At 40.3% G+C, this 27,218-nt stretch overlaps 2 protein-coding genes and 2 pseudogenes across 4 annotated transcripts in view; all 4 read right to left on the bottom strand.

Moving 5' to 3' along the window:
• Positions 1-1,782: 1,782 nt before the first annotated feature.
• LOC122647318 (7-deoxyloganetin glucosyltransferase-like) lies at positions 1,783-3,975 on the bottom strand. Its single transcript, XM_043840743.1, has 2 exons — positions 3,409-3,975; positions 1,783-2,561 (listed from the first exon to the last, which is right to left on the bottom strand). The coding sequence occupies exons 1-2, from the start codon at positions 3,920-3,922 to the stop codon at positions 1,783-1,785; spliced, it is 1,293 nt and encodes a 430-aa protein (XP_043696678.1). The 5' UTR covers positions 3,923-3,975.
• A 3,393-nt stretch (positions 3,976-7,368) lies between these two features.
• Positions 7,369-9,049, bottom strand: LOC122638372 (annotated as a pseudogene).
• A 2,963-nt stretch (positions 9,050-12,012) lies between these two features.
• On the bottom strand, positions 12,013-14,132 carry LOC122638439 (annotated as a pseudogene).
• A 3,785-nt stretch (positions 14,133-17,917) lies between these two features.
• LOC122638325 (7-deoxyloganetin glucosyltransferase-like) overlaps positions 17,918-27,218 on the bottom strand; it is a 35,658-nt gene continuing 26,357 nt past the window's right edge. For 2 of the 3 annotated variants that reach the window (XM_043831242.1, XM_043831235.1), the window contains exon 3: positions 17,918-18,879. In XM_043831242.1, the coding sequence (XP_043687177.1) occupies positions 17,918-18,879 (962 nt within the window). Of the gene's footprint in view, positions 18,880-18,964; positions 18,966-19,003; positions 19,552-27,218 lie in introns of those variants that run through there. The other variant, XM_043831250.1, reaches the window with a different exon arrangement.

Genomic DNA, 27,218 nt, shown 5'->3' with positions numbered 1-27,218 from the left:
TACCAAATCTTACACAACCAAGCTTGGAACAAGTGAATTTTTTTTTTAAAAAAACTAAGGTTTTTACTTAAATTATAGAAATTTCATTCCTATTGCTTATTTAAATTGTTTTACTTGATTTATATGTATTATAATACTAAAGATTATGTGGAATTGGTCATATCGGTATTTCTACAACGTACACTATCTTAAAAGGGTTCCACCTTGTTTATAGGGCCTAAAATAGGCTGTCTGCAAGTTTTATGATCTAATTAGGTAATATGGTCACCGAAACCAAGTGCCAAAATTTGACATAAAAAATACACCAACTCGGTCGAGATCTTGTCGAGTTACCAAGATAAGTCGGTTTTTTGACTGACTGAAACCAATCGAGATATCGAGACCTCAAACCTTGCTCCTCACTACATCACTCCATAGAGGCTTTTAGTTTGAACAAGCCGTGCAAGCCTTAGTGCATCAACCATGGGAGGTATTGTACCCCCATATCCTGAATAGATTTCAGTAGAGGTTAGGATAGTAAGGATGTCATCCAGAATTTGCGCCAGGTTTGTTTGTTTAAGGCCACAAATGAAAGCGACAAACCATGGCTTTGGTGGGATTTTGCTACTTCTCGATCCGGTGCCCAGTGAAAGAGAAGAAGTATACTAAAGAATGCCAGTTTCGAAAATAGCAGACATCTATCATTTCGGATTTGATGTGGCAGTGATCTCTCGGAATGGGCTATGGAGCCACATCACATCGCAGTGACAATGAGAGCTGTATGGACACCCTAGGTGGGGTATGAACCATGCCAGCTTGGGTATGGCAGACAGGTAAGGATAACCCGAGTGGGGGTGATTGAGATGATGGTGGAGTATATAAAAACTACAACAACACCTTACTTCTTCAGGTCAGGGTGGCTTGTAGAATCCAAGTCAAGGTCAAGATTGTTGGGGTTGAGTATGTCTTGTATTCTGTAATGGTCCAAAAAATTATTATTGGGTTTGTATTTGTAATTTGGTCGGGTTTTGGGTCCATTATATGTACAGGGTAAAATTATAATTTTTTGGGGATTAGGATTTTTGGGTTCCTTATATATGTCTCTTTGGGAAAAACTTAAATAAAAACTAAGGAGAGATCACTTTGTGAGGTGGAGAAAGTTTTTTTCTTGATTAGTGAAAAATCTTTGGTTCTCTTGAATAGATGTAGGCATTTGTGTGAATTACATTAAATTTCTTGTGTTGTGTGTGATTGTTTGTTTGGTTTCTTCTTCATGATTGCTCGCATTCATTCCCAACAACCCCACAAATTTTTTTTATATTGTCTAGCTTACACCCTATAAATGTCTTTTGAATTTAACATTTTCTTTAGATTGTCCGTTATATTGTTCCTTAAAGTTTTTTAAATCATAGAGAAAAAAGAATTTTCAAAAATAAATAAAAAGTGATTTATTATTATGTCATCATGTGAAATGATGGGATTTACTTTCATTGAAATAAAAAAAAAAAAAAATGTGTGATATAAAAAGACAAAAATAAGATTACACATTATTTGACATCTTAACGATGTCAATAAGGAAATACAATATTTAAATAATAATTAATTTTTTTATGAGAATAAATAATAATTAATTATAATATGGCAGTCCCCAAATCACATCCATTAAATATTAAAGTATTTTCCTCTTGATATATATGTTTAAACTTTAAACAAACTATTACAGTCCAATAAATAAGGACACACGGAGAATTCAAAAATAATTTACTGACATACGTATTGGAAACACGAACAAGGCGACCTGATTCAAGTTAATGTGTTGGTGGGGAGAAGCAATTGGTTAAGCATGTTGTCAAAATGGACGTGAGAAGATCCACCGGGAACAATTGCCGACTCTGCTTTCTTCTTCCATTCCATGGCTTTCGCCTTCATCTCCTTTCCCCTTTCTCCCACCATCATTTCCCTCACAAGCCTCTCAACCTCTTCCCTCTTCACGTCGTTATTAATCTCTTTGCCGATCCCCCAATGAACACAGGAATACCGGCAGTTCGTTTGCTGGTCGCCAAAGAATGGCCAACACAAAACGGGCACTCCACCGGATATACTCTCCAGTGTGGAGTTCCAACCACTGTGCGTCAAGAAACAACCCACCGCTGGGTGGTTGAGCACTTCCTCTTGTGGACACCAACTCCCCAGAATGCCCCTCTCTTTGGTAAGAGACACAAACTCCGGAGGCAACTCGGCCGAGTCCCCCACAACTAAATCGGGTCTTATGATCCACAAAAAGGTCTGCTTGCTATTAGCGAGCCCCCATGCGAACTCCACCAATTGTTGAGGCGTCATTACCGTGATGCTCCCAAAATTCACGTAAACCACCGAACCGGGTTCTTTGGTATTGAGCCAATTGAGACACTCCGGTTCTTCTCTCCACAGATTGGATCCGATCGACTTCAAACTGTCGTCTTGAATCTGGTTCAACAGTAGATGGAGAGGACCGATGCTGTAAACGCGAGGTAGCATTGCTGAGAGTGCATTCAAGACGTCCTCTTCCAGGGCATCGAAGGTGTTTAAAATGACCGCAGAAGCTTTTGGAGTTCTGGACACTTCTCCCATGCAAAAGTCGAGCATGATATCGTTGGGATTTGTGGTTAGAGCGAAACTTGGAATATCTCTCAAACGGATGTCCTTCATTCCAGGGATCCAATCAATGGGGGTGTTTAAGTACCCATTTGTCAAGTAACTAGCATCTGTTACATTACGAAAGAGAGTTTATCACTACACAAGGTGGATTTTATTTTTTTTTGATAAACAAACAAAAAGATGAATATAGTATTATATATGGTTTCTCTTAATGCAAACACCACGAAATACGAAGAAACAAAATAGATTTAATCATGAATGACATAGAGATTTAATGTGGTTCAGACCCCAATTAGATGCGTAACATCTACAAACGAAGCTGAAAAGGATTCACTACGTGATGGAAGAAAAATACAATATTGGAGATCTCTCGGAAACACCCAAAGTTCGGGCAAAAAGCTTGAAATAGACCTAAATTCCACTTTTATCTCTATCTCTATCTCTATCTCCCACTTACGCAACAAGACAATAAAACAAAAAAAAAACTTTTCCAAATTGACTCAAGCCCTCTCTTACCATCACGGACCTCTCAAAATTTTTCTGTAGGTTGCCAAAAAAATTATAGAAATGGGTACAAAAAATTTGTTTTTTCGGTTGTAAAAAATGAGTACAAGAATTCAACAGACACACAACTGTTTCTTAATTATTTTCTCTCTCTGTGCTGACCATGTGGGTCTAACCCTCTCCTGCATTAGATTAAGAAAAATTTCATGCTAGGATACATCTACCAAATCTAAACTGTAATTAAATGTTTGAATATTTTGATTGTTATGTACTAGATTTTCGCTATACCTTTCAGAGGTGTGAGGCCTCTTTGCATGAGATGGGGATAGTGCATGAAGGCCAAGAAGGCACAGGCGCTGGTCGGCCAGAACAGTACTTCAGGTACTCCAATTTCCTCCGCAGCTTGAAGGGTAAAGCTCATGACACCATCAGAGACTATGCAAGTGACCGAAGGGATGTCAGGTGTGGTGTTGAGTTTGGAGAGAAGGTTGCGGAAGGGAACTAAGCAAGTTCTACTTGTAGAGTGACAAAGGGCTGGGACATCTTGGGTGGCATCTATATCAGAAGGTGGGAGACCGTCCGGGATAGTCTCGAAATGGAAGTCAGGTAAGCCCTTGAGTGAATCAGGGCCTCTTGACTTGAGTAGGCGTTTGTGATTGAATTCCGTGTTGACGAAGGTGATGTGAAAGCCTCTGTGGTGGAGAAGCTTTGCCAACTTAAGCATGGGGTTTATGTGGCCCTGGGCTGGGGCTGGTATGCAAACCGCATGAAGCTTACTCTCCTCCACTCGAACAGAAACCATTCTCTCCTCCACTGGAACAGAACACCCCCCCCTCTCTCTCTCTCACACAAAGTTGTGGTTTCACTCCGATAAGCCCAGTATTATCAAGAAACAGAGCACCCAAGAAAGCTGTTGTCCACGTTTAAAACAAAAAAATCTCTCTCTCACAAAGTTGTGGTTTCACTCCGATAAGCCCAGTATTATCAAGAAACAGAGCACCCAAGACAGCTGTTGTCCACGTTTAAAACAGAAAAAAAAAAAAAAAAAAAAACCCAAGAGAAAAAAGGGAAAAAACTTAAGTGTAGCAGGAATGTCCATGCTACATCGTTAGCAGCCAAGGAAATGGAATAATTCATTTCTCCTTTAGGTTCATAAATACGAACGAAATTTTGTTGCTACAGTAGTAGTAGGAATTTTCCTGCTGCAAGGTTAGCAGCCAAGGAAATGGGATATTTGAAAATAATAAAATCTAGGAGGGTGTTTATGAACTGGGGAAGTGAATAATTCTATTTCTTTGGCTGCTACCTGTGTAACTGGAACATTCCTACTATGGGCGTAGCAGCAAATTATTTTCCCATAAATACACTTTTAGATTAACAAATAAAAATGGATGGAGTTTTCTTGGCCAGATTGAAGAGAGTGCTTGATCACATCACATTAGGGTGATACTTTCTCATGCTCTTGTGTTTTGGTATAAGACGGTAAAAGCCATTCCACCAAGCAGCCTTCTTTTCCTATAATTGTAATATTAGAAAATAGGAAATCTCCTACCCTCATTAATTAGAATATGAGAATCGATTTTTTCCTATTCGTATGGATCCTGTATCTAGACATCTTAGCTTTAAAAGTACTATCCTGCACCTTGTAAAATAAAAAATCTCATTTATATTGATATCGTATGCATATTTTTATTGGGCCCTACCCTGATGCAAGGGTTACAAAGTATCTCTTGCCCATATATGTACAGAAGGGATAGGATTTTCTGAGTCTGAACGTGAGGGGTGCACTCTCTAACATAGAAAAACACATCTCTCTTTATTTTTCATCATGATCTTTTTTTAATAATATAATAATCGGAGGCGCATCCATGCTTTAAAAATTTCTCATACATCAATTATCACGCGCTGACCAAAATCTAGACCGTAGATTTTATTAGGTTGAAATCCAGGATTGCCGACAGTGATACAGTTCAAGTCAAATGAACACGTCATACAGGCAACTAACAAATCGTTATAGGATTTGCCAACCAAAAAAAGACAAAGATGATAAGTGATTTATCTTTATTTTTTTTTTGGTAAAATAATGATTTATCTTTTAAAAGGAAGCAAAAAGTCCTTATTAAAGATGACACGGCATTATCATGTGACGATTGACGAAGTATCTAGACTAGAAATATGTAATCAATTTCTCTCTCTCTCCCTCCAACAATTGCGTGTACGCAGTTTGTATAGAAAAAAACTACAATAGGCGGCGTGACTCGGTCAGACTCACTGTTTCATTGGATCTGTTCAAAGTTCTTTCAGAAAACCCGAGATTTAATTAGGGGCCGATTCGATTGCGTGAATTATGTGGTAACCCATTTTTTCCTGACTTTTCGTACTGATCCTCTTTGCATTACTCAAATATATATATATTTTTTTTATTGATAGGTATAAAATTATATAAACAAATGTTTTCGTGAACCACATTAAATCTCTGAATCGGTCATGTTTTCTTCAAAAGAAATTTGATTTTTTTTTATAATTTTACCCTTGTTTGTATTGCCTCCACCGATACCCATATGAATTGGAACCGTAATACCGATTTCTAAAACCATGCTTAGGACTCTTCCCTTCAATGAGTGATATCAGCATGTATGTTATTTCTGCATTTTTCTTTTTTAGGGCATATTGATAATTTCATGAATAAAAATCCAAGTGATATACGCATGTATGCTATTTTTCCATTATGTTTCAAATGATTTTGGATAGTTTTCATTTGCATGCATGCTAATTTCATGTCATATTCATGTACAAAATGCATTTTTCCCTTCGAAGGTATTTCAACCATTTTACCAAGTGCAAGCAAAAAATGATTTTCTAGCATCAAAACTTTGCATATTACTACATTACAATTTTTAACATTATTTTAAATGATTTCAAAATGGATATCTTAACACTTTTACCATTTTACTCTCTCGGGTTATTTTGGTCATTTTTGGCCCATTTTATGTCTAAGGCTCGGGGAGGGGTCTTGTCATTATATTTTTCATGTTTTAACATTCATAAAACATGTTTCAAGCATAAAATTTTATTTTCATAAATTTTTTAGCATATTCTATGCACCATTGCCCTACAAGGGCATTTTGGTCATTTTACAATGACCAGGCCTAAATTCAGTTTTAGGACCATAAGACTCTCCATATTGGCATTTCAGACCATTAAGAATATTTTCCTATTGGATTTTCTTTCATTATAGGCTCATTCTCATGCATATTTGCATTTTTCCCTTGTAGGGGCATTTTTCTAATTTTACAATCCTTCACTGTTTGTTCTTGTGAATATTATTAATGTCATATGCATATCTTTTGTGTTATTTGGTCATATTTCAGTCGTCTATTATATTCAAATATGATTTCATGCATTTGTTTCATATTTTGGCCTTTCACGAGCAATCTTGTCATTTTGACTATTTTGACTCTTAAGGTTCATCATAATCTTAGTATTGTGCTATCTCTACTATGTTAAATCTAGTTAAGGTTTTTAATCATTTTGTACAGTTGACCTTAAGGTGTCGACTATAGAGCTAGTAATTAGGATTAAAACATTAATTTTAATTAGGGCTTATGTTCTCTGTGCCGCTCCCAGACACATGGGCCTACCACTCTGGGGGGCAGGGTGGTCATTGCACCCACCCCCATGTGTTAGCGCAGCCTGCCCCTGGCACAGAGAACAATCTCCCTTTTAATTAACCTAAGTAGGCCCATAAACCTTAACCAAGATAGATTAAACTTTTAAAAAATTAGATTAACCAAGTGCATAACATATGCATAAACAACCAATAAACACCTTAAGCCAATAAATCACAAGCACCTTCTCATCTCTTTATTAGTTTTAATTTATTTAAATATATTTAAAATAGAAAACGATGACTATAAATAATACCAAACACCTAGAGATACAGAAATAGATAATCAAATAAACATAAATATAAAACATACCATAGGGACCCTCACCCTTTTTTTTTCCACTGACTTTGGTTATTGCATGATTTTTCTATATTGTCTAGATGACATCCTATAAGGGTATTTAGAACTTTACACTTTCTTTTGATTTGTCCTTGTTTTATTCTTAAAATTTTTACAGGTCAGAGATAATTCCAAATATTCTATGTGCTGGGGGCGCACAGACTACGCTGCCGCTCATAAAACATCAGTTACTTAAACATAAGTATTGTAAAAAGGGACAGGGGCGACGTCTATGTCCAACTTAATGTGGTGGGGCGAGAAGTACTTGGTTAACCATGTTGTCAAAATGGATGTGGGAAGACCCACCTGGAGCAATTGCCTCTTCTGCTCTCTTCTTCCATTCCATGGCGTGCGCCTTCATCTCCTTTCCCCTTTCTCCCCGCATCACTTTCCTCACAAGCCTCTCAACCTCTTCCCTCTTCACGTCATTGTTGATCTCGTCACCGATCCCCCAATGAACACACGAATATCGGCAGTTTGTCTGTTGGTAGCCAAAGAACGGCCAGCACAAAACGGGCACTCCACCGGATATGCTCTCCAGTGTGGAGTTCCAACCACAGTGAGTCAAGAAACAGCCCACGGCTGGGTGGTTGAGCACTTCCTCCTGTAGACACCAATTCGCCAGAATGCCTCTCTCTTTGGTCCGACTCACGAATTCCGGAGTTAACTCGACCGAGTCTCCAGCTACCAGATCGGGCCTTATGATCCACAAAAAGTTCTGCTCGCTATTAGCGAGTCCCCATGCGAACTCCACCAGATGCAGAGGCGTTATTACCGTGAGGCTCCCGAAGTTCACATAAACCACAGAACCGGGTTCTTTGGGACTGAGCCAATTAAGACATTTCGATTCTTCTCTCAATCTCTCCACAAATTGGACCCGATCGACTTCAAACTGTCATCGTCTTGAATATGGTTCAATAGCAGATGGAGAGGACCAATGCTGTAAACGCGAGGTAACATTGCAGAGAGTGCATTCAAGACATCTTGCTCCAGGGCATCGAAGGTATTTAAAATGACCGCCGCAGCTTTATGAGCCCTGGCCGCTTCTCCCATGAATAAGTTGAACAAGATATCGTCTGGATCCGTGGTTCGAACGAAAGTAGGAATATCTCTGAAGCGGATGTCTTTCATTCCAGGGATCCAATCAATTGGGGTGTCTAGATAGCCATTTGTCAAGTAACTAGCATCTGTTATTACAGTACACAATTGAGAGTTAACATAACGTAGATTAGTATTGTATATATATAGACGTACTATAGAGTAGTGGGTGGGTGTTAAATCTTTTGATTTAAACCCTCTCCCGCATTAGATTAAGCAAAAGTCATGTTCGGATATGTCTATCTACCAAATCTAAACTCCAATTAAAATGTTTGAATATTTTGATTGTTATTTATTGGTATACCTTTGAGAGGTGTAAGGCCTCTTTCCATGAGATGGGGATAGTGCATGAAGGCCGAGAAGGCACAGGCGCTCGTCACCCAGAGCTGTACTTCAGGGACTCCAATTTCCTCGGCAGCTTGAAGGGTGAAGCTCATCATACCATCAGAGACTATACAAGTGATCGGAGAGATGTTGGGTGTGGTGTTGAGTTTGGAGAGAAGGTTGCGGAAGGGAACTATGCAAGTGGTGCGTAAAGACTGACAGAGGGCTGGGATATCTTGGGCGGCATCTATATCAGAAGAAGGTGGGAGACCGTCCGGGATAGTCTCGAAATGGAAGTCAGGTAAACCCTTGAGAGAATCAGGGCCTCTCGACTTGAGTAGGCGTTTGTGATTGAATTCAGTGTTGACGAAGGTGATGTGGAAGCCTCTGTTGTGGAGAAGCTTTGCCACCTTAAGCATGGGGTTTATGTGACCCTGGGCTGGGGCTGGTATGCGAACCGCATGAGGCTTCTTTTTCCCCACTACTCCAACAGAAACCATTCTCTCCTGGCCTCTCTTCAACAGAACCCACTTCTCTTTCTCTCTCTCGGCTTCACTCTGAGAATAGAAGAAGTCCCAGTTTTATCAAGAAAAAACAACACCGACAACAGGACAGCAGTTGGCCACAATGATAAATAGAAGACAATAAATACAAGAGAGGAGGGACACTTTAAGGGAAAAATTTTGCTGCTACAGTTATAGCAGGAATAAAATATATATGGCGTCCAATTGCCTATGTCGTATCCTTACACAAGATATGTTTACCAAACAAAAAAATACTTACACAAGTTATGAAAAACTCTAAAACATGATGGTTGGTGTTTCCATTGCTTAACAAGAAAGAGTAAAAATTATGAAAAAGGATTTTGTCCAGCCGTGGCGGGAGCATCCCGCTAAACAACAACAAAAACAAGGGTTGGGTGGTGAAATGTGGGTCTCACCTGGGCCTCACATGTGAAATGACTATCCTATTTTTGGGTTAATTGTCGAGCGATGGATTGTCCAGCCCCCGTCACGGCTGGACAGGAGCCAAGTTTAAAAAATATCTTATCCACCGATCAAGTGCCCCCGCGACGGCGGGACAGGAGCCAGGTTTAAAAAATATCTTATCCACCAGTCAAGTGCCCCCGCCACGGCGGGACAGGAGCCAGGTTTAAAAACATATCTTATCCACCGGTCAAGTGCACGCTCACCAAAATCCAGGCCGTAGATTTTTATTGTCGAAATCCAGGCTGTAGATTGCCGAGAAAGCGACGGTTCAAGTCAAATGAATACATCATACTTGTAATCAACAAATCATTGTCGAATTTGCAATGAAAAACAGATGACACGTCATTGTCATGTAAAACATATATAATCAATATATTTCTCCCGATGTGAACTAGGAAAAAGAATGATTAAAATCCTCTTCAATTCCTTAATTGTCGAGTGCAGCGCAGTTGAGAACTGACAACTCAACTGGTGGACGATACTTCATCCAACTTTGTGAGTCTGATTAACCCAATTTTTTTTTTTTCTTTTCGAGCTCGGCGTTGTTGGGTGTCCCATCTTCCACATGTCGAGTTCTAACCCCTGAATTACAACAGACTCGACGATAAGGGAATTGGAGAGGATTTTTTTCTGAAAAGAAATCATTCTTAGAAAAGTTATGCGGATCCGGATCGTCTTCAGCTCGTCAACCCCTCCAACACGATACAACAGTTGGAGGCACCAGGGCATGCACCCCGAGTTTCGCCAACCATTGGATCCGCATTGGAGGGGTTGACACACTGGAGAGAATTTATTTCCAAGGTATGGACCATGGTTTTAGTGCACAGTATCTCGGGTATCGGTCACGTGTAAAAACGATATGTTACAGATACAATATCGAAACAAATCATCTGTATTGATAGATTATCCCTGAATCGCCTTTAAAAATGGTTTTTTTTTTTTTTTTTTTTTACCATTTTACCCCTTGTCCGTACCATGGTACCAATACGGTAACTGCACAATATTGGGATTGATTACTTGCAAAACCGGTAGGATCCGATTAGCTTTCGGACAGATTCGGATAATGCTAAACGGATACGGACACGGATATGGATCGGATATTTTATCAATTGATATGTAAATATAGCTTTTCGGATAGCTATAGCCTATCCGTATCCGTATCCATTTAGCTTTCGAACAGTTTCGGATAGTGCTAAACAGATACGGACACGAATACGGAAATGGATTTCGGCTATTCATTTACATCCCTATGGGCAATATTGCAAAGGTAGGTACACGTTTGGCCTTGTAAACCCTGACCCGCCTTGAGCCTGAACATGTCCTGGGCTGGATTTTTCCACCCTGAGGGTGGGTTAGGATTCATTTTTCTATGTGTGTCCACGGGCCGAGTGGGCCGAGTCTGCCCTAAACCCTAGCCTAACCCTAGGGCCTTAACCTAAACCTAAACCTAAACCTATACCCAAGCCCTACTAGGGCCTTACCATACCCTCAACCCAGTCCGACTCAGCCTGGGTATTTCTAAACCCAGCTCAGCCCAGATAAACCTTGAATGGCTCTAATTTACCATGAATGACATGTTCTCCTACTCATCACAACTCAATCAAATCAGAATTAAAAGAAACAAGATAAGTGGTAATCACCACAATCGCGATACCCATCCAAAGTGATGCAGCAGAGAGGTAAAGAGTAGGAGAGTGCAGACACGTTCATACTCCTCGTCCGTTATACTCCATTACTGCCCTCTCTTTCAGTTTCATTTCTTCTTCTCTCCTCATTCATGGAAACTACCCTTTTATCTCTTCAGATACGAACAGTGGAGACCATGATTTTTTCGAATTTTTATTCTCTCAATTACACTGCCCGTACTTGACGTCAAGTACATCTAATAGAAGGAGGTGGACCTCACCTCGGGCAGTGTGTTCAGGCAAGGGGTAGGATAGTCATTTCTGCCTCCTCTGTTAGATGTACTTGACGTCAAGTATGGACAGTGTAATTGAGAGGATAAAGATCCGATTTTTTCATCCTCACAATGATCCTTACTGCCTTGTCCATTAGATTCGCCATCTTAGCTACAACAATGATGCGTTATTGCCTCCATCGATAGGGCTCTCATCTGGCGCTTGGCTAACTTCCCGCAACGAGAGCCCTATCGGTGATATGTATGATGATGTGGCTTGTTTCCGATCTATGACTATTGGATTTATGAAATCCTAGTCATGAGATTTGATGTTATCTAATAAAAATTTTAGGAAAACTGTTCTCTGTGTCAGGGGTGCAGGCTGCGCCCAGACACATGGGGAGGATGCAATGACCACCCTGCCCCCCTGAGTGGTAGGCTCATGTGTCTAAGCACAGCTTGCACTGCGGCACAGAGAACATGAACTCAAAATTCTATTACTAAAAAAATAATAATAATAATAAGTAGGACAGATGTTGACAAGTAAGTGTATGTAAAGGGCATCTCAAACTCCAAGTTAATGTGGGCTGTCGAGAAGAAGCACGTGGTTTACCATGTTGTCAAAATGGAGGTGGGAAGAGCCCCCTGGAGCAATTGCCTCCTCTGCTTTCTTCCTCCATTCCATGGCTTTCGCTTTCATCTCCTTTCCCCTTTCTCCCACCATCATTTCCCTCACAAGCTTCTCAACTTCTTCCCTCTTTACCTCATTGTTGATCTCGTTGCCAATCCCCCAATGAACACAAGAATACCGGCAGTTTGTCTGCTGGTCGCCTAAGTACGGCCAACACAACATAGGCACTCCTCCGGATATGCTCTCAAGTGTGGAGTTCCAACCACAGTGAGTCAAGAAGCAACCCACGGCTGGGTGGTTGAGCACTTCCTCCTGTGGACACCAACTAGCCAGAATGCCTCTCTCTTGGGTCCGAGTCATGAACTCCTGAGGCAACTCGGCCCAGTCCCCAACCGAACTCCACCAGTTGCCGAGGCGTAATTACGGTGATGCTCCCAAAGTTCACGTAAACAACCGAACCGGGTTCTTTGGTATTGAGCCAATCTAGACATTTCGGTTCTTCTCTCCACAGGTTGGACCCAATCGACTTCAAACCGCCGTTGTCGTCGTCTTGAATCTGGTTCAACAGCAGATGGAGAGGACCAATGCTGTAAATGCGAGGTAACATTGCAGAGAGTGCATTCAAGACATCCTTCTCTAGGGAATCGAAGGTGTTTAAAATGAGCGCCGCAGCTTTTGGAGCTCTGGCCACTTCTCCCATGATAAAGTTGACCATGATATCGTTTGGATCGGTGGTTCCAACGTAACTAGAAAGGTCTCTCAAACGGATGTCTTTCATTCCTGGAATCCAATCGATCGGGGTATCTAAATACCCATTTGTCAAGTAGCTCTCATCTGTTGCAGTACACAAGAGACTTTTTAACACAACGTAGATGAGTATGGACCCTGATCCTCTACACCCTGCTGCCCGTAGAGGCCATAGCAGCACACTAATGAGGCACGGTGCAGTGCAATGACCGCCTTACTCCCGCTTGGGCAAGATGCCGGGCAAGGGTAAGGCGATCATTACACTGCGCCTCATCAGGGTGCCGCTCTGGCTGCTATGGGCAGGCAAGCCGTAGACGGTCTAAATTGAGATGGGTATGGTATTAAAGAATATAGAGTGGCCCCGGCGACCAAAAGGATTTTGTCCAGCACCCTGCTCGGGCCGCATATGCAGCATGAGACATAGTGAGGCATGAAAAGATCACATCACCCCTGCTCAAGCACAAGTGAGTCCATCTTTTCACGCCTCACTGTGCCCGATGCTGCACGCGTGCAGCTCGGGCACGGTGCTGGACAAGAGCGCTCTTATCCAAAAATGGAAAAAAAATAAAAAATTCATGTTCCGAACTTCCGATACATGCATCTACAGAATCTAAGCTTTAATTAAATATTTGAATAATCCGAACTCCAATTTCAAATTCCAAAATAAATAAATCTAAACTCCAACTTCAAATTACCCAAATTAAATCTAAACTCCAAATAAATTAAATGTTTGAAACCCTAATTTTATTGTCATTTCAAAATTGTTGCAATACCTTTGAGAGGTGTAAAGCCTCTTTCTCTGAGATGGGGATAGTGCATGAAGGCCAGTAAAGCACAGGCGCTCGTAGGCCAGAACAGTACTTCAGGGACTCCAATTTCCTCCGCAACTTGAAGGGTGAAGGTCATGGCACCATCAGAGACTATGCAAGTGAGTGGAGGGATGTCGGGTGTGGTGTTGAGTTTGAAGAGAAGGTTGCGGAAAGGAACTAAGCAAGTTGTGCGTGTAGACTGACCAAGGGATGGGATATCTTGGGTGGCGTCTATATCAGAAACTGGGAGACCATCCGGGATAGCCTCGAATTGGAAGTCAGGTAAGCCTTTGAGAGAATGAGGGCTTCTTGACTTGAGTAGGCGTTTGTGATTGAATTCAGTGTTGACGAAGGTGATGTAGAAGCCTCTGTTGTGGAGAAGCTTTGCCACCTTTAGCATTGGGTTTATGTGGCCCTGTGTTGCGGCTGGTATGCAAACTGCATGAAGCTTCTTCTCCTCCACTCCAACTGAAACCATTCTCTCCTCCCCTGCAACAGAACCCTTCTCTCTCTCACAGTCGTCGCTTCACTCCGAGAAGTCCTAGTTTTATCAAGAAACACAGCACCCAAGACAAGAAATGAGGGATTAAAAAATAAAAGAGGACGGAGTTTTCATTTGGGCAGGGTGATTGATTAACCTTATCTTATCTTCAATTTTATTTTTTTTTTTTGGGTGGAACTTATCTATAATTTTTTTTTTTTTTTGGAGGTTGGGGAAACACGCGTTGGGCTCCTCTGTAGCACGGGTCTGGTGAATCTCCATGTAACTGAGCATACGTGATTCACAATTGTTCAGATGGAATAGTTTCACTGATTGGATTCCATCTGAATGGCTGTAAATACGCTCATGTATGTAAAGATTCTTCGCTCATCTATGTCGCGCCACAGATGACCCAAATCCGGGCAAACACTATCCCTCAACTCTTCATGTACGATCTTTTTGAGATGTATAATGATTAACAATATAAGATAATCGAATATATTCCGATCCCACCTCCGTGAATCAGCCGTTTCCTTCGTCAACGTTTGGTTTGGGAATGTACCATATGATAATGGATCATGGTGATCGTACATGTGAGAGGCAATCATTTGTCTTTTTTTTTTTTTTTTTTTTTTTTGTTTCTGCTTGTTTCAATAAATACCCCTCTTCCTATTACAAATAGGACAAATGGGGGAGTGAGGAACTGGACTCGTATCCACACAATTGTGGATAGGATCCTCGTTCCATTTTTCCGTTTATGTACCTGTTTTTGAGATCTCAGTTTAATCCTCAAAGTATTGTTCGCTTTGAGAGGGTGTGTAACTTCTACACTTTGGGGAATTAAGGTTTTTCTCTATAGTGTTTATAGTGTGTGTGAGATTTTGTAATTTTTCTTCGTAATAGTGGAAGATCTGATTTATCATTTTGCCGTTGATGTGGTTCATCTTGAATGAATCACGTAAATCTTTAGGAAAACTATATGATTAGTTATTTTTGGGTTTTTATTTACAAAACTGTCCATTCTATGTTTGAATTAACAAAAATAGACAAAAATAAATTTAAGGTATACAAAACTAGACAAAATAGTCTCTCTCTCTCTCTCTCTCTCTCTCTCACATTTACTCTTTTTTAGACAGTTTTACCTCTCTCATTGCCTTCTCGCCCAGACATCTTGGGTAATCAAGTGAAGAAAAGAGAAGGGAAGGGAAGGGAAGGGAGGGTTTGGGTAGCAGAAAATAACAGTGATGGGGATAAGATGGGTTGCAGGAAACGGAGGATGGCTGGGTCAATCTTTGATTAAAGAATATTACCAAAATTTAAGATTGGCATTACAAATATATATAACCAAAACAAGCCGTGGATATTTTTTTATTCGAAATCCTGTCGGCTGTAGATGGACGATAAGAAGACGCGTCAAATCAAATGAACACGTCATACATGCAATCAACAAATCCTTATTTATCTCATAAAAAAAAGGCGGCTAGGTTTTTTTTGAAGGCCCAAAAAAAAGAAGGGAAAGGTGGTCGGAGATTCTTCCATCATCTTCATCAAATAAGTATTATAGGAGCTTTTATGTAATTTTACATTGGCATTTATATTAATATAATTGCATTTAATTCAGGTCCTGTACACAGTTCATGAAATTTTTTGTCAAAGGAATCCAAAAAACATTTGAATTTTAGAAGAGGGATAGAAACATAATCAATGATTTATATTTAATCAAGTATTCAGTCTAGCAAGATGAAGATCTCTCTTTTCTCTCTCTCTTCTCTTCGCTTCTCTTTTCTTTTTCTGTTGGACATTTGACAGTGGAGGGCACATGTTGCTGAGGTGTCATTACTGTGATGCTCCCAAGGTTCACATAAAACCACTCAACCAGGTTCTTTGGAAGGTAGACAGGAATCAAACCACCAAGGGTTTTCTTTTTCGAGAAATCTACAATAACAATCAATACTTAGCGCACTGTCAATTTGCACTCAAAAAGCATCAATTTAATGTTTTAAAGACCATGCTTCAACTTGTTTCCATAGTAATGAGTTCTGAAACTTGCTCTCTTGATTTTCTTATATTGAGGGAGAACCACCGGGAAAGGATAAATGAGTGACTGGTAAAGCTTGGCTTTGGAAACTTCGAGGTGGAAAAGAATAGTTTTGCTTGGAGAAATTTTCTAATTATTTAAGGATATGGAACACTAACCCAACAGAATATGAAGTTAGATCTAGTAGACAACTAGCTATGTGAAGAGGGCTTCAATAATATGCATGGATTTAAGAATAAGATTTGGCAAAGGAAAAAGGAAGAGAAAAAAAATATGTCAAAATAGGAGATAGAATAGTGAGACGAGAGAGAAACCAGAGACAGAGAGAACGTACTTGACAAAACTTAAGGCTCGGTTCATCTCCATTTGGGTAGCCCACCGAGCTTTTTGGCCGGTATATATAAGCATTAATTGTCCCTGAATCATAAACCCTCTTAGGATGGGTGTCAGAGTGCTCTAGTCCAAGATGCTGAAAAAAGTATAGGATATTAATAGTAGGTGATTGTTATTGGGTATGAGTATGTTACGTAAGCTGATATAGTGTTTATCAGATAATAGTAATTATGTAGAGTGGAGATGATGTGGAAGTAGTTATCTAGTGGAATTGGTGTAAGAGTGGGGTTATAACCACACCGAAATGCTAGGTTACTTGTGTCCGGCCAGTTATATAATGGCTAATCTTGTCAATGCAACCCAATTTAATAGCTATTGTGAATGAAAAAATTACCAGATTGTTATCTCCTAAATTATTTCTTAAGAGTAATCTTGATAAAAGGATTGGCGGTTTTCCAATTGCACCAGGACGTGTAGTAGCTTCATCCATAAAGCTCCCAAACCCCTGTCCTATTCTTTCTCTCTCTCTCTCTCTATTATTTCTCTTTTCTCGGCACAATATCAGGATCAGCCACAATCAAAATCGTTACATATTGCCCTTGATACGAGTGATATGATACCGATACCTCAAACCATGGCGATACCACTGCGTATCGTGGATGATGCAATTATAATACCTCAGACCATGTTAAATAGTCTCCTCAAAACTTTCAAATTAAACTTTAACGATTTATAGGTAAAGTTTTAAAACGATTGAGAAATGATTTGAATTCCTATTTTAATTACCTATTTGATTTTATGGATTCTTAAAAAAGAGGGAGAGAGATGAAAAAGAAAAAGAAATAATAAGGAAAACGGAGTTAAGTCTCCGTGAATTGACATGAATTGACATGAAATATGGCCTTTGAAGAAGATCATTGGAGAGGATTTCTCTGCAATGTCGTTGGAGAGGATCTTGACTCCTAGATGCAATGCCGTTATTACAAACCCGCCAGACGAAGTTACATACTTTGGTTAAGGTATGGCACCATCAGATTCTCTTCCAAACACCTCCGACCTATATTACACCTTAATCAAGCTATACGGGGAATTCATAGAAGATACAAACATGATGAAACGTTGTGGGACGCATTCCAACACATACACAACAACGTTGGACTTGTGAATTAATTGCCACATTAACTCAAAAAAGGCCATCCCATCATTAATACGTACTTTGTTAATAACAATGACAAACGATATGCAAAATATATATATATATATATATATATATATATATATATATGTTTTAATAAACTATAAGGGTCCGAAAATTACTGACACTTGTTTTTTCTCCAACACCACATGGAGAATACCAAAAAAGTACTCTTTTTGTTTTTTTTTTTTGTAAGCAAAATAATTATTTAAACATACGGTATTGGATGAACGGACTGGCGACGTATTTCAAACAAATGTGGGAGTGGCGAGAAGCACATGGTTTACCATATTGTCAAAATTGACGTGGGAAGATCCACCAGGAGCGGTTGCCTCCTCTGCTTCCTTCTTCCATTCCATGGCTTTCGCCTTCATCTCTTTTCCTCTTTCTCCCATCATCATTTCCCTCACAGCCCTCTCAACGTCTTCTCTCTTCACGTCGTCGTTAATCTCTTCGCCAATCCCCCAATGAACACACGAATATCGACAGTTCGTTTGTTGGTCGCCAAAGAACGGCCAACACAATACGGGCACTCCACCGGATATGCTCTCCAGTGTGGAGTTCCAACCACTGTGCGTCAAGAAACAACCCACGGCTGGATGGTTGAGAACTTCCTCTTGTGGACACCAACTCGCTAGAATGCCTTTCTCTTTGGTCTGAGTCAAGAACTCCGGAGGCAACTGGGCCGAGTCACCAGCCACCAGATTGGGTCTTATGATCCACAAAAAGTTCTGGTCGCTATTAGCGAGCCCCCATGCGAACTCCACCAGTTGGTGAGGCGTTATTACCGTGATGCTCCCGAAGTTCACATAAACCACAGAACTGGGTTCTTTGGTACTGAGCCAATCAAGACACTCCGGTTCTTGTCTCCACAAATTGGACCCGATCGACTTCAAACCACCGTCGTCGTCGTCGTCGTGGTCTTGAATCTGGTTCAACAGCTGCTGGAGAGGACCTATGCTGTAAACGCGAGGAAGTAACATTGCAGAGAGTGAATCTAAGACGTCTTGCTCCAGGGCATCGAAAGTGTTTAAAATGACCGCGGTAGCTTTAGGAGCCCTGGCCGCTTCTCCCATGTGAAAGTCGAACATGATATCGTTTCGATCCGTGGTTCGAACAAAACTTGGAATATCCCTAAAACGGATGTCTTTCATTCCAGGGATCCAATCAATGGTAGTGTCTAAGTACCCATTTGTCAAGTAACTAGCATCTGTTAGTTACATACATTACAGAAAGAGAGTTACCACTCTATATATATGGAGACCATTTGGGTGGGTCTAACGACTCTAATTAACCCTCTCATTAAACTAAGCAAAAGTCATTTTGGATTACACTTTGAGAGGTGTAAGACCTCTTTCCATGAGATGGGGATAGTGCATGTAGCCCAAGAAGCCACAGGCGCTCGTCGTCCAGAACAGTGCTTCAGGAACTCCAATTTCTTCGGCAGCTTTAAGGCTGAAGCTCATGAGACCATCAGAGACTATGCAAGTGACCGGTGGGATGTCTGGTGTAGTATCGAGTTTGGAGAGAAGGTTGCGGAAGGGAACTAAGCAAGTGGTGCGTAAAGACTGACAGAGGGCCGGGATATCTTTGGGGGCATCTATATCAGAAGAAGGTGGGAGACCGTCCGGGATAGTCTCGAAATGGAAGTCAGGTAAGCCGTTGAGTGAATCAGGACCTCTTGACTTGAGGAGGCGTTTGTGACTTAATTCAGTATTGACGAAGGTGATGTGGAAGCCTCTGTGGTGGAGAAGCTTTGCCACCTTAAGCATTGGGTTTATGTGACCCTGGGCTGGGGCTGGTATGCAAACCGCATGAGGCTTCTTCTTCTCCACTCCATCTGAAACCATTTTCTTCTCTCCTCTCCTCCCCTGCAAAAAACAAAACCTCTCTCTCTCTCTTAGTGTTAGACCTCAAATCTAATTGACATGATATCAGAGAATATTTCGATTCTGATGAGGATCCAGAGAGGGTTTGGATCTCACAAAAGCTGCGAGTGAGATTCCCTTTCCCTTCATGTTACTCTTAGTGCTGTTATTTGTGAAATCCAATAATTTCTGTTCATTTTTTCCCAACTCCGGATTTTGTGGATACCCTTTTTTATTAAGAGCAATATTTTGTATTTTTTATTTTAAAAATTAAGGTTTTCTATGTTTTTTTTTTTTTTGGTGATGAAAATTAAGGTTTTCTATATTGTAATACCTGAGGCGGGTGTACGTATGTAACGGTGATTCAAAGCGAAACAGCACATGAGGAGGGAATGATGGTTTAAGTATTGCAAAGAAATATTCCAACTTTGCAAAGAAATTGCTGTTGATAATTAATTATAATTGTACTAGTAAAAAAATTTTAAAGAGGTATGATTTCCAGGAAAATGTGAGATTATTTTAAAAAATCTTTATAATAGATGACACGTCATTATATTTAATCAAGTATTCAGTCTCCCAATGAGAAGTTCTGTCTCTCTCTCCTCTTTTTTAATTTTCTTTTCTTTTGTTAGACATTTTGACAGTGGAGAAGACATTTGACAGTGGCACATGTTAGACTGAAACATCACTTTTCTATTGGACATTTGAGAGTGGAGGGCACATGTTAGACTGAGACCTTGATTCGTGTTGGCTCACCCTCTAGTTCATGTAGCATATCTATTACTTGTATCTATATGGAATGTAATTGTAATCCATAGTTTGAACTATCGGTATTTTATCGGGCGATATGTACCGGTATTGTTAGTCATCGATATTGATATCATATCGATAGAATAATACGGTCAAGAGGTAAAATTATCAAAACTCATTTTTAAAGGAGAATCAAGGGTAAAGTTGTCTGATATAATCGAGTCAGGTCGATATCGTATTGGTATTGTATCGGTTTTACAGGTTACCGATACCATGCACTAAAACCTTGACATAATCTGAAAATTTTGCTCCTATATTACGAAGGAATAAGTTCCCTCCACCCATGGCAGTCGGTTTACCCACCATCACAGGGTTCATAAACACCTACAGGATTTTAGTATATTTACAAAATGGCCTCATCATACCGCTTCTCACCTATTCCCACCCCGCATCTCATTCACCATGGGTGGAGGAAAACTAGACCCTATTAAAGAATAGGGAAAAAGAACTCTATAGGGAAACATGTAGAGAGAGAAGGGGGTCAAACTAAACGCTCCACCCCTCAATGAATGGCGTAAATGCCTACCCTATTGATGCTTTCGCACGTGCTCTCATAGGCTCCGACACACATAAAAAGGCCACACTTCCCTACAAAGAACTAACGCCCGATAAAACAATCATGTTAAAGACAAAGTATATAAGATATAACAATTTCAAATCAACCTATCTAAAAATGACGGGATACAATGTCACAATCTTCAAGAAATTGAAGAAACTTAGGGCCACCCGATGGAACAAATGCAATCTTCCACTGAATCGAGAAAGAGAGAGAAGGACAAAGGTACGTGAGAGATGTGATCACTTGTTTCCTCTGCCACCTTCTATGCTCTTCATAACTTTAGGGTGCGTTTGGTTGCGTAAATCTTTTGGATGTGGTTTGATTGTGGATGGTCATCCATTTGAGTTACCGTCTGTTGAATCGTAATTCTAGAAAATAAACTGTTTGGTTATCATGATTACTGCGATGTGATTCTTCTGAAAAACTGTTTGGTTACCCTGAGTGCATCACGAATTGGATTCACCCTGAATCTATCTGAAAAACTGTTTGGTTACCCTGAGTCTGTCTACCTAAATACTAAACCTTACATTTAAAAGTATAAGACACATTAACAAAAAAAAAATACGATTACCATATTAATGTTCTCAAATAATTAATTAAATCCAATTACCAACCAACCTTATATAACCTAAAATTATTAATATGCCATTGCTATGTGTGAGTGTGAGCTTAGGTGTAGGGGCAGCAAGGAGTGGGGGTGAGTGTGTGCTCAGGTGTAGGGGTAGCAAGGGGTGAGAGTGACTGTGTCAGTGTTGTGTTCAGGTGTAGGGGTAGCAAGGGGTGGGGGTGAGGGTGTGCTCAGGTATGACAACATAGAGGGTATGACTCAGTATGACTTAATAGCTTTCATTTAAGTAAAACAAAAGTTCAGATTCCCCCAAGCCTCACCCTTTTTTGATGGGTAATCAGTTCACTTCAATATAAGAAATTAAATAAGAAGCTATTGCTACATGAGAGTCATGATGGAGTCGAACCATCATCTCCTGGGAACAAACCCAGGTGCTCTTCCTTTTGAGCTAAAGACTCACCTACCTACATAAACCATGTCACAAAAACATATAGCAATTGAACAAAAGCGAAAAAAAACATTTGAAGCCAACCCACAGATCCAACATCATTTATTTTCTGCTGTTCTTCCTTATTATCTAATTGCCCAGCCATACTCAAAACCATCACCTTCTCCTGATCATTCTTTTTATTTAATTTAATTTTCTGTTTGGTTCTACACTAAGAGGCACCTTCTCCCCCACATTCTCATCTTCCTTGTGAGAGATGATGTAATTGGCCTTGGCCTTGGCCTTGGCCTGGGCCTGGGCCTGCTCTTTGTCCTTAATGAATTAGGCTTTTACCTTAAAAGAAAATCATAATATGCCTCATATCCATCAAGTTTATAAACAAATATAAATAAGAACAGCAGCAAAATATCCACAGGGTCCTACATAACCATGCTACAATCATACCAGTGCAAGTTCATCTACTACAACATAACAATCAGCAATGGATAACGAACAGTGTGAAATGATTTGTGAGCAATTTGACTTGCTATCAGATAGAGCTTGCTGGAGTATGTAGAAATCCAAAGAACATATTACTTTGCAACCCAAAAGTGAGCAAATGGAATCAAAAGCACCTTAGGAGATCCAAGAACATCAATATACACATCTTATGAATCAGGAACCACTGAAAGTTGATAGTTGAGAGGCAGATCAATAAAAATAGAACAGTACAGATATCAATACCAATACATCATATTAGATCCCTTGGCATTGCAAACCCCATAAAATAGAGACACAAGGGATCCAAACTTATTTTCCTGATAATAAACGGGACGACATATTATGTGGACGGACATATTAAACTTAACAGATAAAAATAAACAATTGCAAATAAACCCACCATAAAGCTAAAAGAAGGGACCAATCAGCCCCTAATAAGCTTACAATTACTCAATCATTGGTACTATACTGGCGTGTCTCTCACCTCCGACTGCAGCCACTGACTGGATTTGATCAAGTGAAGAGGACTAAACTGGAGCCATCTTTCACCTGGTATGGACTGGAAAGATCTTTTCAGTTCTGCAGTTGTTCATCAGATCTGATTTGCTTCAACATACTGAATTCTGTTAAATGCTAATTTTCAACTACCAAAGGGTTCTTTTCCATCATTTTCATGATCTATACATAAAGGCCATTCACCAACTTTCCAGTCAGGAACAACTCCCAACATCAGCCAGCCAGTAGGAAGTAGTACACAAACTAGAATTAAAGGACAGCAAGCAAGAAGAAAGAGAGAGAGAGAGAGAGAGAGAGAGAAGCACAGGATGAACAACAGAAAATAGATATCACAGAGTATGAGGACCAAACTGCTCTGCTCTGTTGGCATAGCTAAAATAGGTTTCATCACCGTATCACAAGGCTCTAATGCCATAATTATTACAACATGCATGAAGCATTTCTTCCATCAAGCCCAAAGAGGACAATGTACGTAAATTCCTAAAAAGAAAACAATACTAGCATGAACAGGAACAAGCTCTTAATGCAGGGTATGTCCTAACAAGAAAGGTATTTGGGGGTAGTAGGAGCTGCTGACGAAACAGTGAGAGTTTAACACATCAATCACAAAATAAAAATTACATACAAGCATAAGCTGCTGCCCATGTGTTTTTGAATTAAAATACACAAGCAGCAATCACACAATAGACCTAAAACCTATCCATCGGTCTCTGTATTTGATAAAATTCACTCAAACAAGATAACAAAAAAGAAACTACTGCATCAAATATAATTTCATATCTTAAAGCTGCAAATTTCAGTTTAGAAATAAAACCCATCAAAGAGACCCTATTGAGAAACAAAGTCAAGCGTAGGACAAGAGTAAAATCAACATATAAAACAGAAAGGTTCATAGCAAGCAACCAGAATAGAAAGTGTTTAGTTCATTCCCTATTATAGATTCCTTGGTGTTTGAGCGTATATAAATTTGAATGTGTTTGGGGGTTCAACATAAAAAAAATTGAGGATTTCAGGGTTTGGGCATAGAAAAAATCCTCAATTTAGGGTTCAACATAAAACAAATAACAAACTTCACAAAAACTAGGGATTTGAGGGTTTGGGGTTCGAAACAGAGATGGAAGAGATGGATGTATCAGTCATAGAAAGAATGAGGGAGGCAAAGAGGGCGATATAGCATACCTAGGATGAATGAGTTCCTTGGAGAAGCGATGGAGGAGCTTCGTTCGGAGAAGCAGGTTGGACCGTCTACAGCAATGGAGGAGCTTTTCCTTGGACGAGTATCACGAAGGAGAGTGTGAGCTTGGGACTTGCAGACACAAGGTTCGAGTTCGTTGGAGCTTTGTTCGTGAGGCGATGGAGGTTGGAGGAAGATAGGTTTTGAGTTTGTGAAAGAGAGTAGAGAGGAAGCGAGAGAGTCCGAGAGAGAGAGAACGCAGGTTCAAGCCATGGATGAACAATCGTTGTTTCCCTAGGTCGTGAGAGAGTCGAGAGAGAGGTCGCGATTCATGAATTGTTTTTTGATTTAGGGCAAGAAGCTATCATTCAATGTTGGATGATGCTATTTATACTAACACTAGAATTTGTAATTCATATCTGAGTTCACATAAAGAGGTAAACACAGATATGGATCATGTTTAGTGTAAAAATCAGAATCATGCAATTCTTGTAATCCATTAGAATTAGGTAACCAAACGGTTTTATTAATTTAGAATTATGGTCCGACAGAACACTATTCTGTTGATTTACGCAACCAAATGCACCCTTAGCTCATCTTTATAAACCCATGTTCTTCCCCTGATGGACTACGAAAAATGAAGACGGACCGATTGGGACTACAACATCTAGATATTGTAACGTGACTTGCTTTAGTCACATCATCAAAATCCTCGGAATTGAATTTAGATTATTTCTTTCTCTTGTAGATAAGACTACACTGCTGAAATAAGTTTAGGATATTAGTATTCAGTGATTGTTATCCGGTATGAGTGTTTTACGTAAGCTGAGATAGTGTTTATCAGCTATTAGTAATAATGTAGAGTGGTAATTATGTAGAGTGGAGATGATGTGAGGTAGTTATCTAGTGGAATTGTTGTAAGAGTGGGATTATAACCACACAGTAGTGGAATCGTTATCAACTATGGTTTCCTAACCGGTGCGGTTCCCTAGTGCTTCTCACAAGAGGGGGGTGGGACCCACCCGGGGCAACTGATCGAACACTCTGCCCGGGTGGGGTCCACCCTCCTCTTGTGAGAGGCACTAGGGAACCGCACCGGTCAGAGAACCGCATACAAAAAAAATTCCACAGTAGTGGTAGGTTACTTGTATCAAGTTATGTAATGGCTAGCCTTGGCAATGCAACCCAATTTAATAGTTATTGTGAGTGAAAAAATTACCAGATTATTATCCCCTAAATTATTTCTTAAGAGTAATCTTGAGAAAAGGATTGACGGTTTTCCAATTGCTCACAATTGCGCCAGAACGTCTAGCGCAGCTTCGTCTATAAAGCCCCCAAACCCCTGTCCTATTTTCTCTCTCTCTTTCTCTCTATTATTTCTCATTTCTTTATTTTCTCTTTCAATTATCTTGCACGTATCAAAAAGACTCTAGACTCTCAAATACTAGTTCAATGCAAGGCAAATACAAAAAAGAAATATAACCAAAGTATATCTTTTTTATCAGTGGTTGAATTGATCATCAGAAGAAGAATCAGACCATGGAAGGATATAGTCGTATAGACTTTGAAAGAGGAAAAAAGAAGTCCTTCCCAGGCACAAGAACGATGAAATGACCGTCTTGCCCCGGTGAAACAAAAAATCTCACCTCTATTGAATGCTTTGTGCACTAGTGACCTCGGGCTCCTTTCCAATGAGGAATCTGCCCAATGAGCATTTGACGGCTGGGTTGGCAATGATCCTCCATGGTGTATTCATTAGAGAGGAGTTTGATCCATACTAGTGCAGGGATTACATAGCTTGGCAATGACCCCACTCTTGTTATGTTATTTATGGTGGAACTTGGGCCTTGGTGAGTAGGGATATAAAAATCGGAATCGAAGATCGAATTAGATGCAGTGTACTGCGGATCTTGATCCTCTACTGCCGAGCTATCTAGGCAGGGATAAGGCGGTCATTTCCCGCCTTACTGTGTCTTTATAGCACAGTCCTACCGGTCAGCTCGACAGTAGAGAATCCAAATTCGTGTACCGCACGCGCCTAGGTAAGACAATTACTTAAACAAACATTTGGGACACAATGGAGATTCAAAAACAAGTCAACAAAAAGTTGCTACGCTGCCTTTTACAGATTCCATTATACGGTGTAGACCCTTTTTGCATTATAAGCATTGGGGCCCACGACCTAACACCCTCATACTATGATAATGACCATATTGGCCCATGTGGACCACATACGGATGATATTATTTTCTAATTAACCCCTCGTTGGTATGAAGTGCAGATTTGTTCTTCCACAACCCCGGAAACCCTTCCCGGAAAACAAAAAGAATTACAAAAACAATGACTAAAACAAACCCAGGAGTTCTAATGGTTGATTCTCTGCCTTGTTGTCGTGTTGGTGCCCATGAGGTCTTAGGATCGACTCCTTGGTGTGCGTGATCAGTAAAGTCCCCTTGGGCAGTTCATTAGAATTTAGATAGCGAAAAAAAAAAAAAAAAAAAAAAAAAAAAAAGGATCCGGCAAGCTTTCAAGCTAAAGAGGGTTGGAGAGAAGGACATGATTCAGCATGTTGTCGAAATTGACGTGGGAAGACCCACCAGGAGTAATGGCCTCCTCTGCTATCTTCTTCCATTCCATGGTCATGGCCTTAGTCTCCTTTCCCCTTTCTCCCACCATCAAGTCCCTCACAAGCCTCTCAACGTCTTCCTTCTTCACGTTGTTGTCGATCTCATCCCCGATTCCCCAATGAACGCATGAATACCGACAGTTTGTCTGCTGCTCAGCGAAGAACGGCCAACACACCAGTGGCACTCCACAGGAAATGCTCTCCAGTGTGGAGTTCCAACCACAGTGCGTCAAGAAACAACCCACGGCTGGGTGGTTGAGCACTTCCTCTTGTGGACACCAATTCGCCAGAATGCCTCTCTCTTTGGTCCGAGTCACGAACTCGGGAGGCAACACGGCCGAGTCTCCCACCACCAGATCAGGTCTTATGATCCACAAGAAGGTTTGGCCGCTATTAGCGAGCCCCCATGCGAACTCCACTAGTTGCTGAGGCGTCATTACCGTGATGCTCCCAAAGTTCACGTAAACAACCGAATCGGGTTCTTTGGTATTGAGCCAATT

The sequence above is a fragment of the Telopea speciosissima genome, chromosome 1 (genome assembly GCF_018873765.1).
Source record: "Telopea speciosissima isolate NSW1024214 ecotype Mountain lineage chromosome 1, Tspe_v1, whole genome shotgun sequence".
NCBI classification, from domain to species: domain Eukaryota; kingdom Viridiplantae; phylum Streptophyta; class Magnoliopsida; order Proteales; family Proteaceae; genus Telopea; species Telopea speciosissima.
Note: the sequence above shows the minus strand (reverse complement) of the source record. Positions and strands in the feature narration are given on the sequence as shown.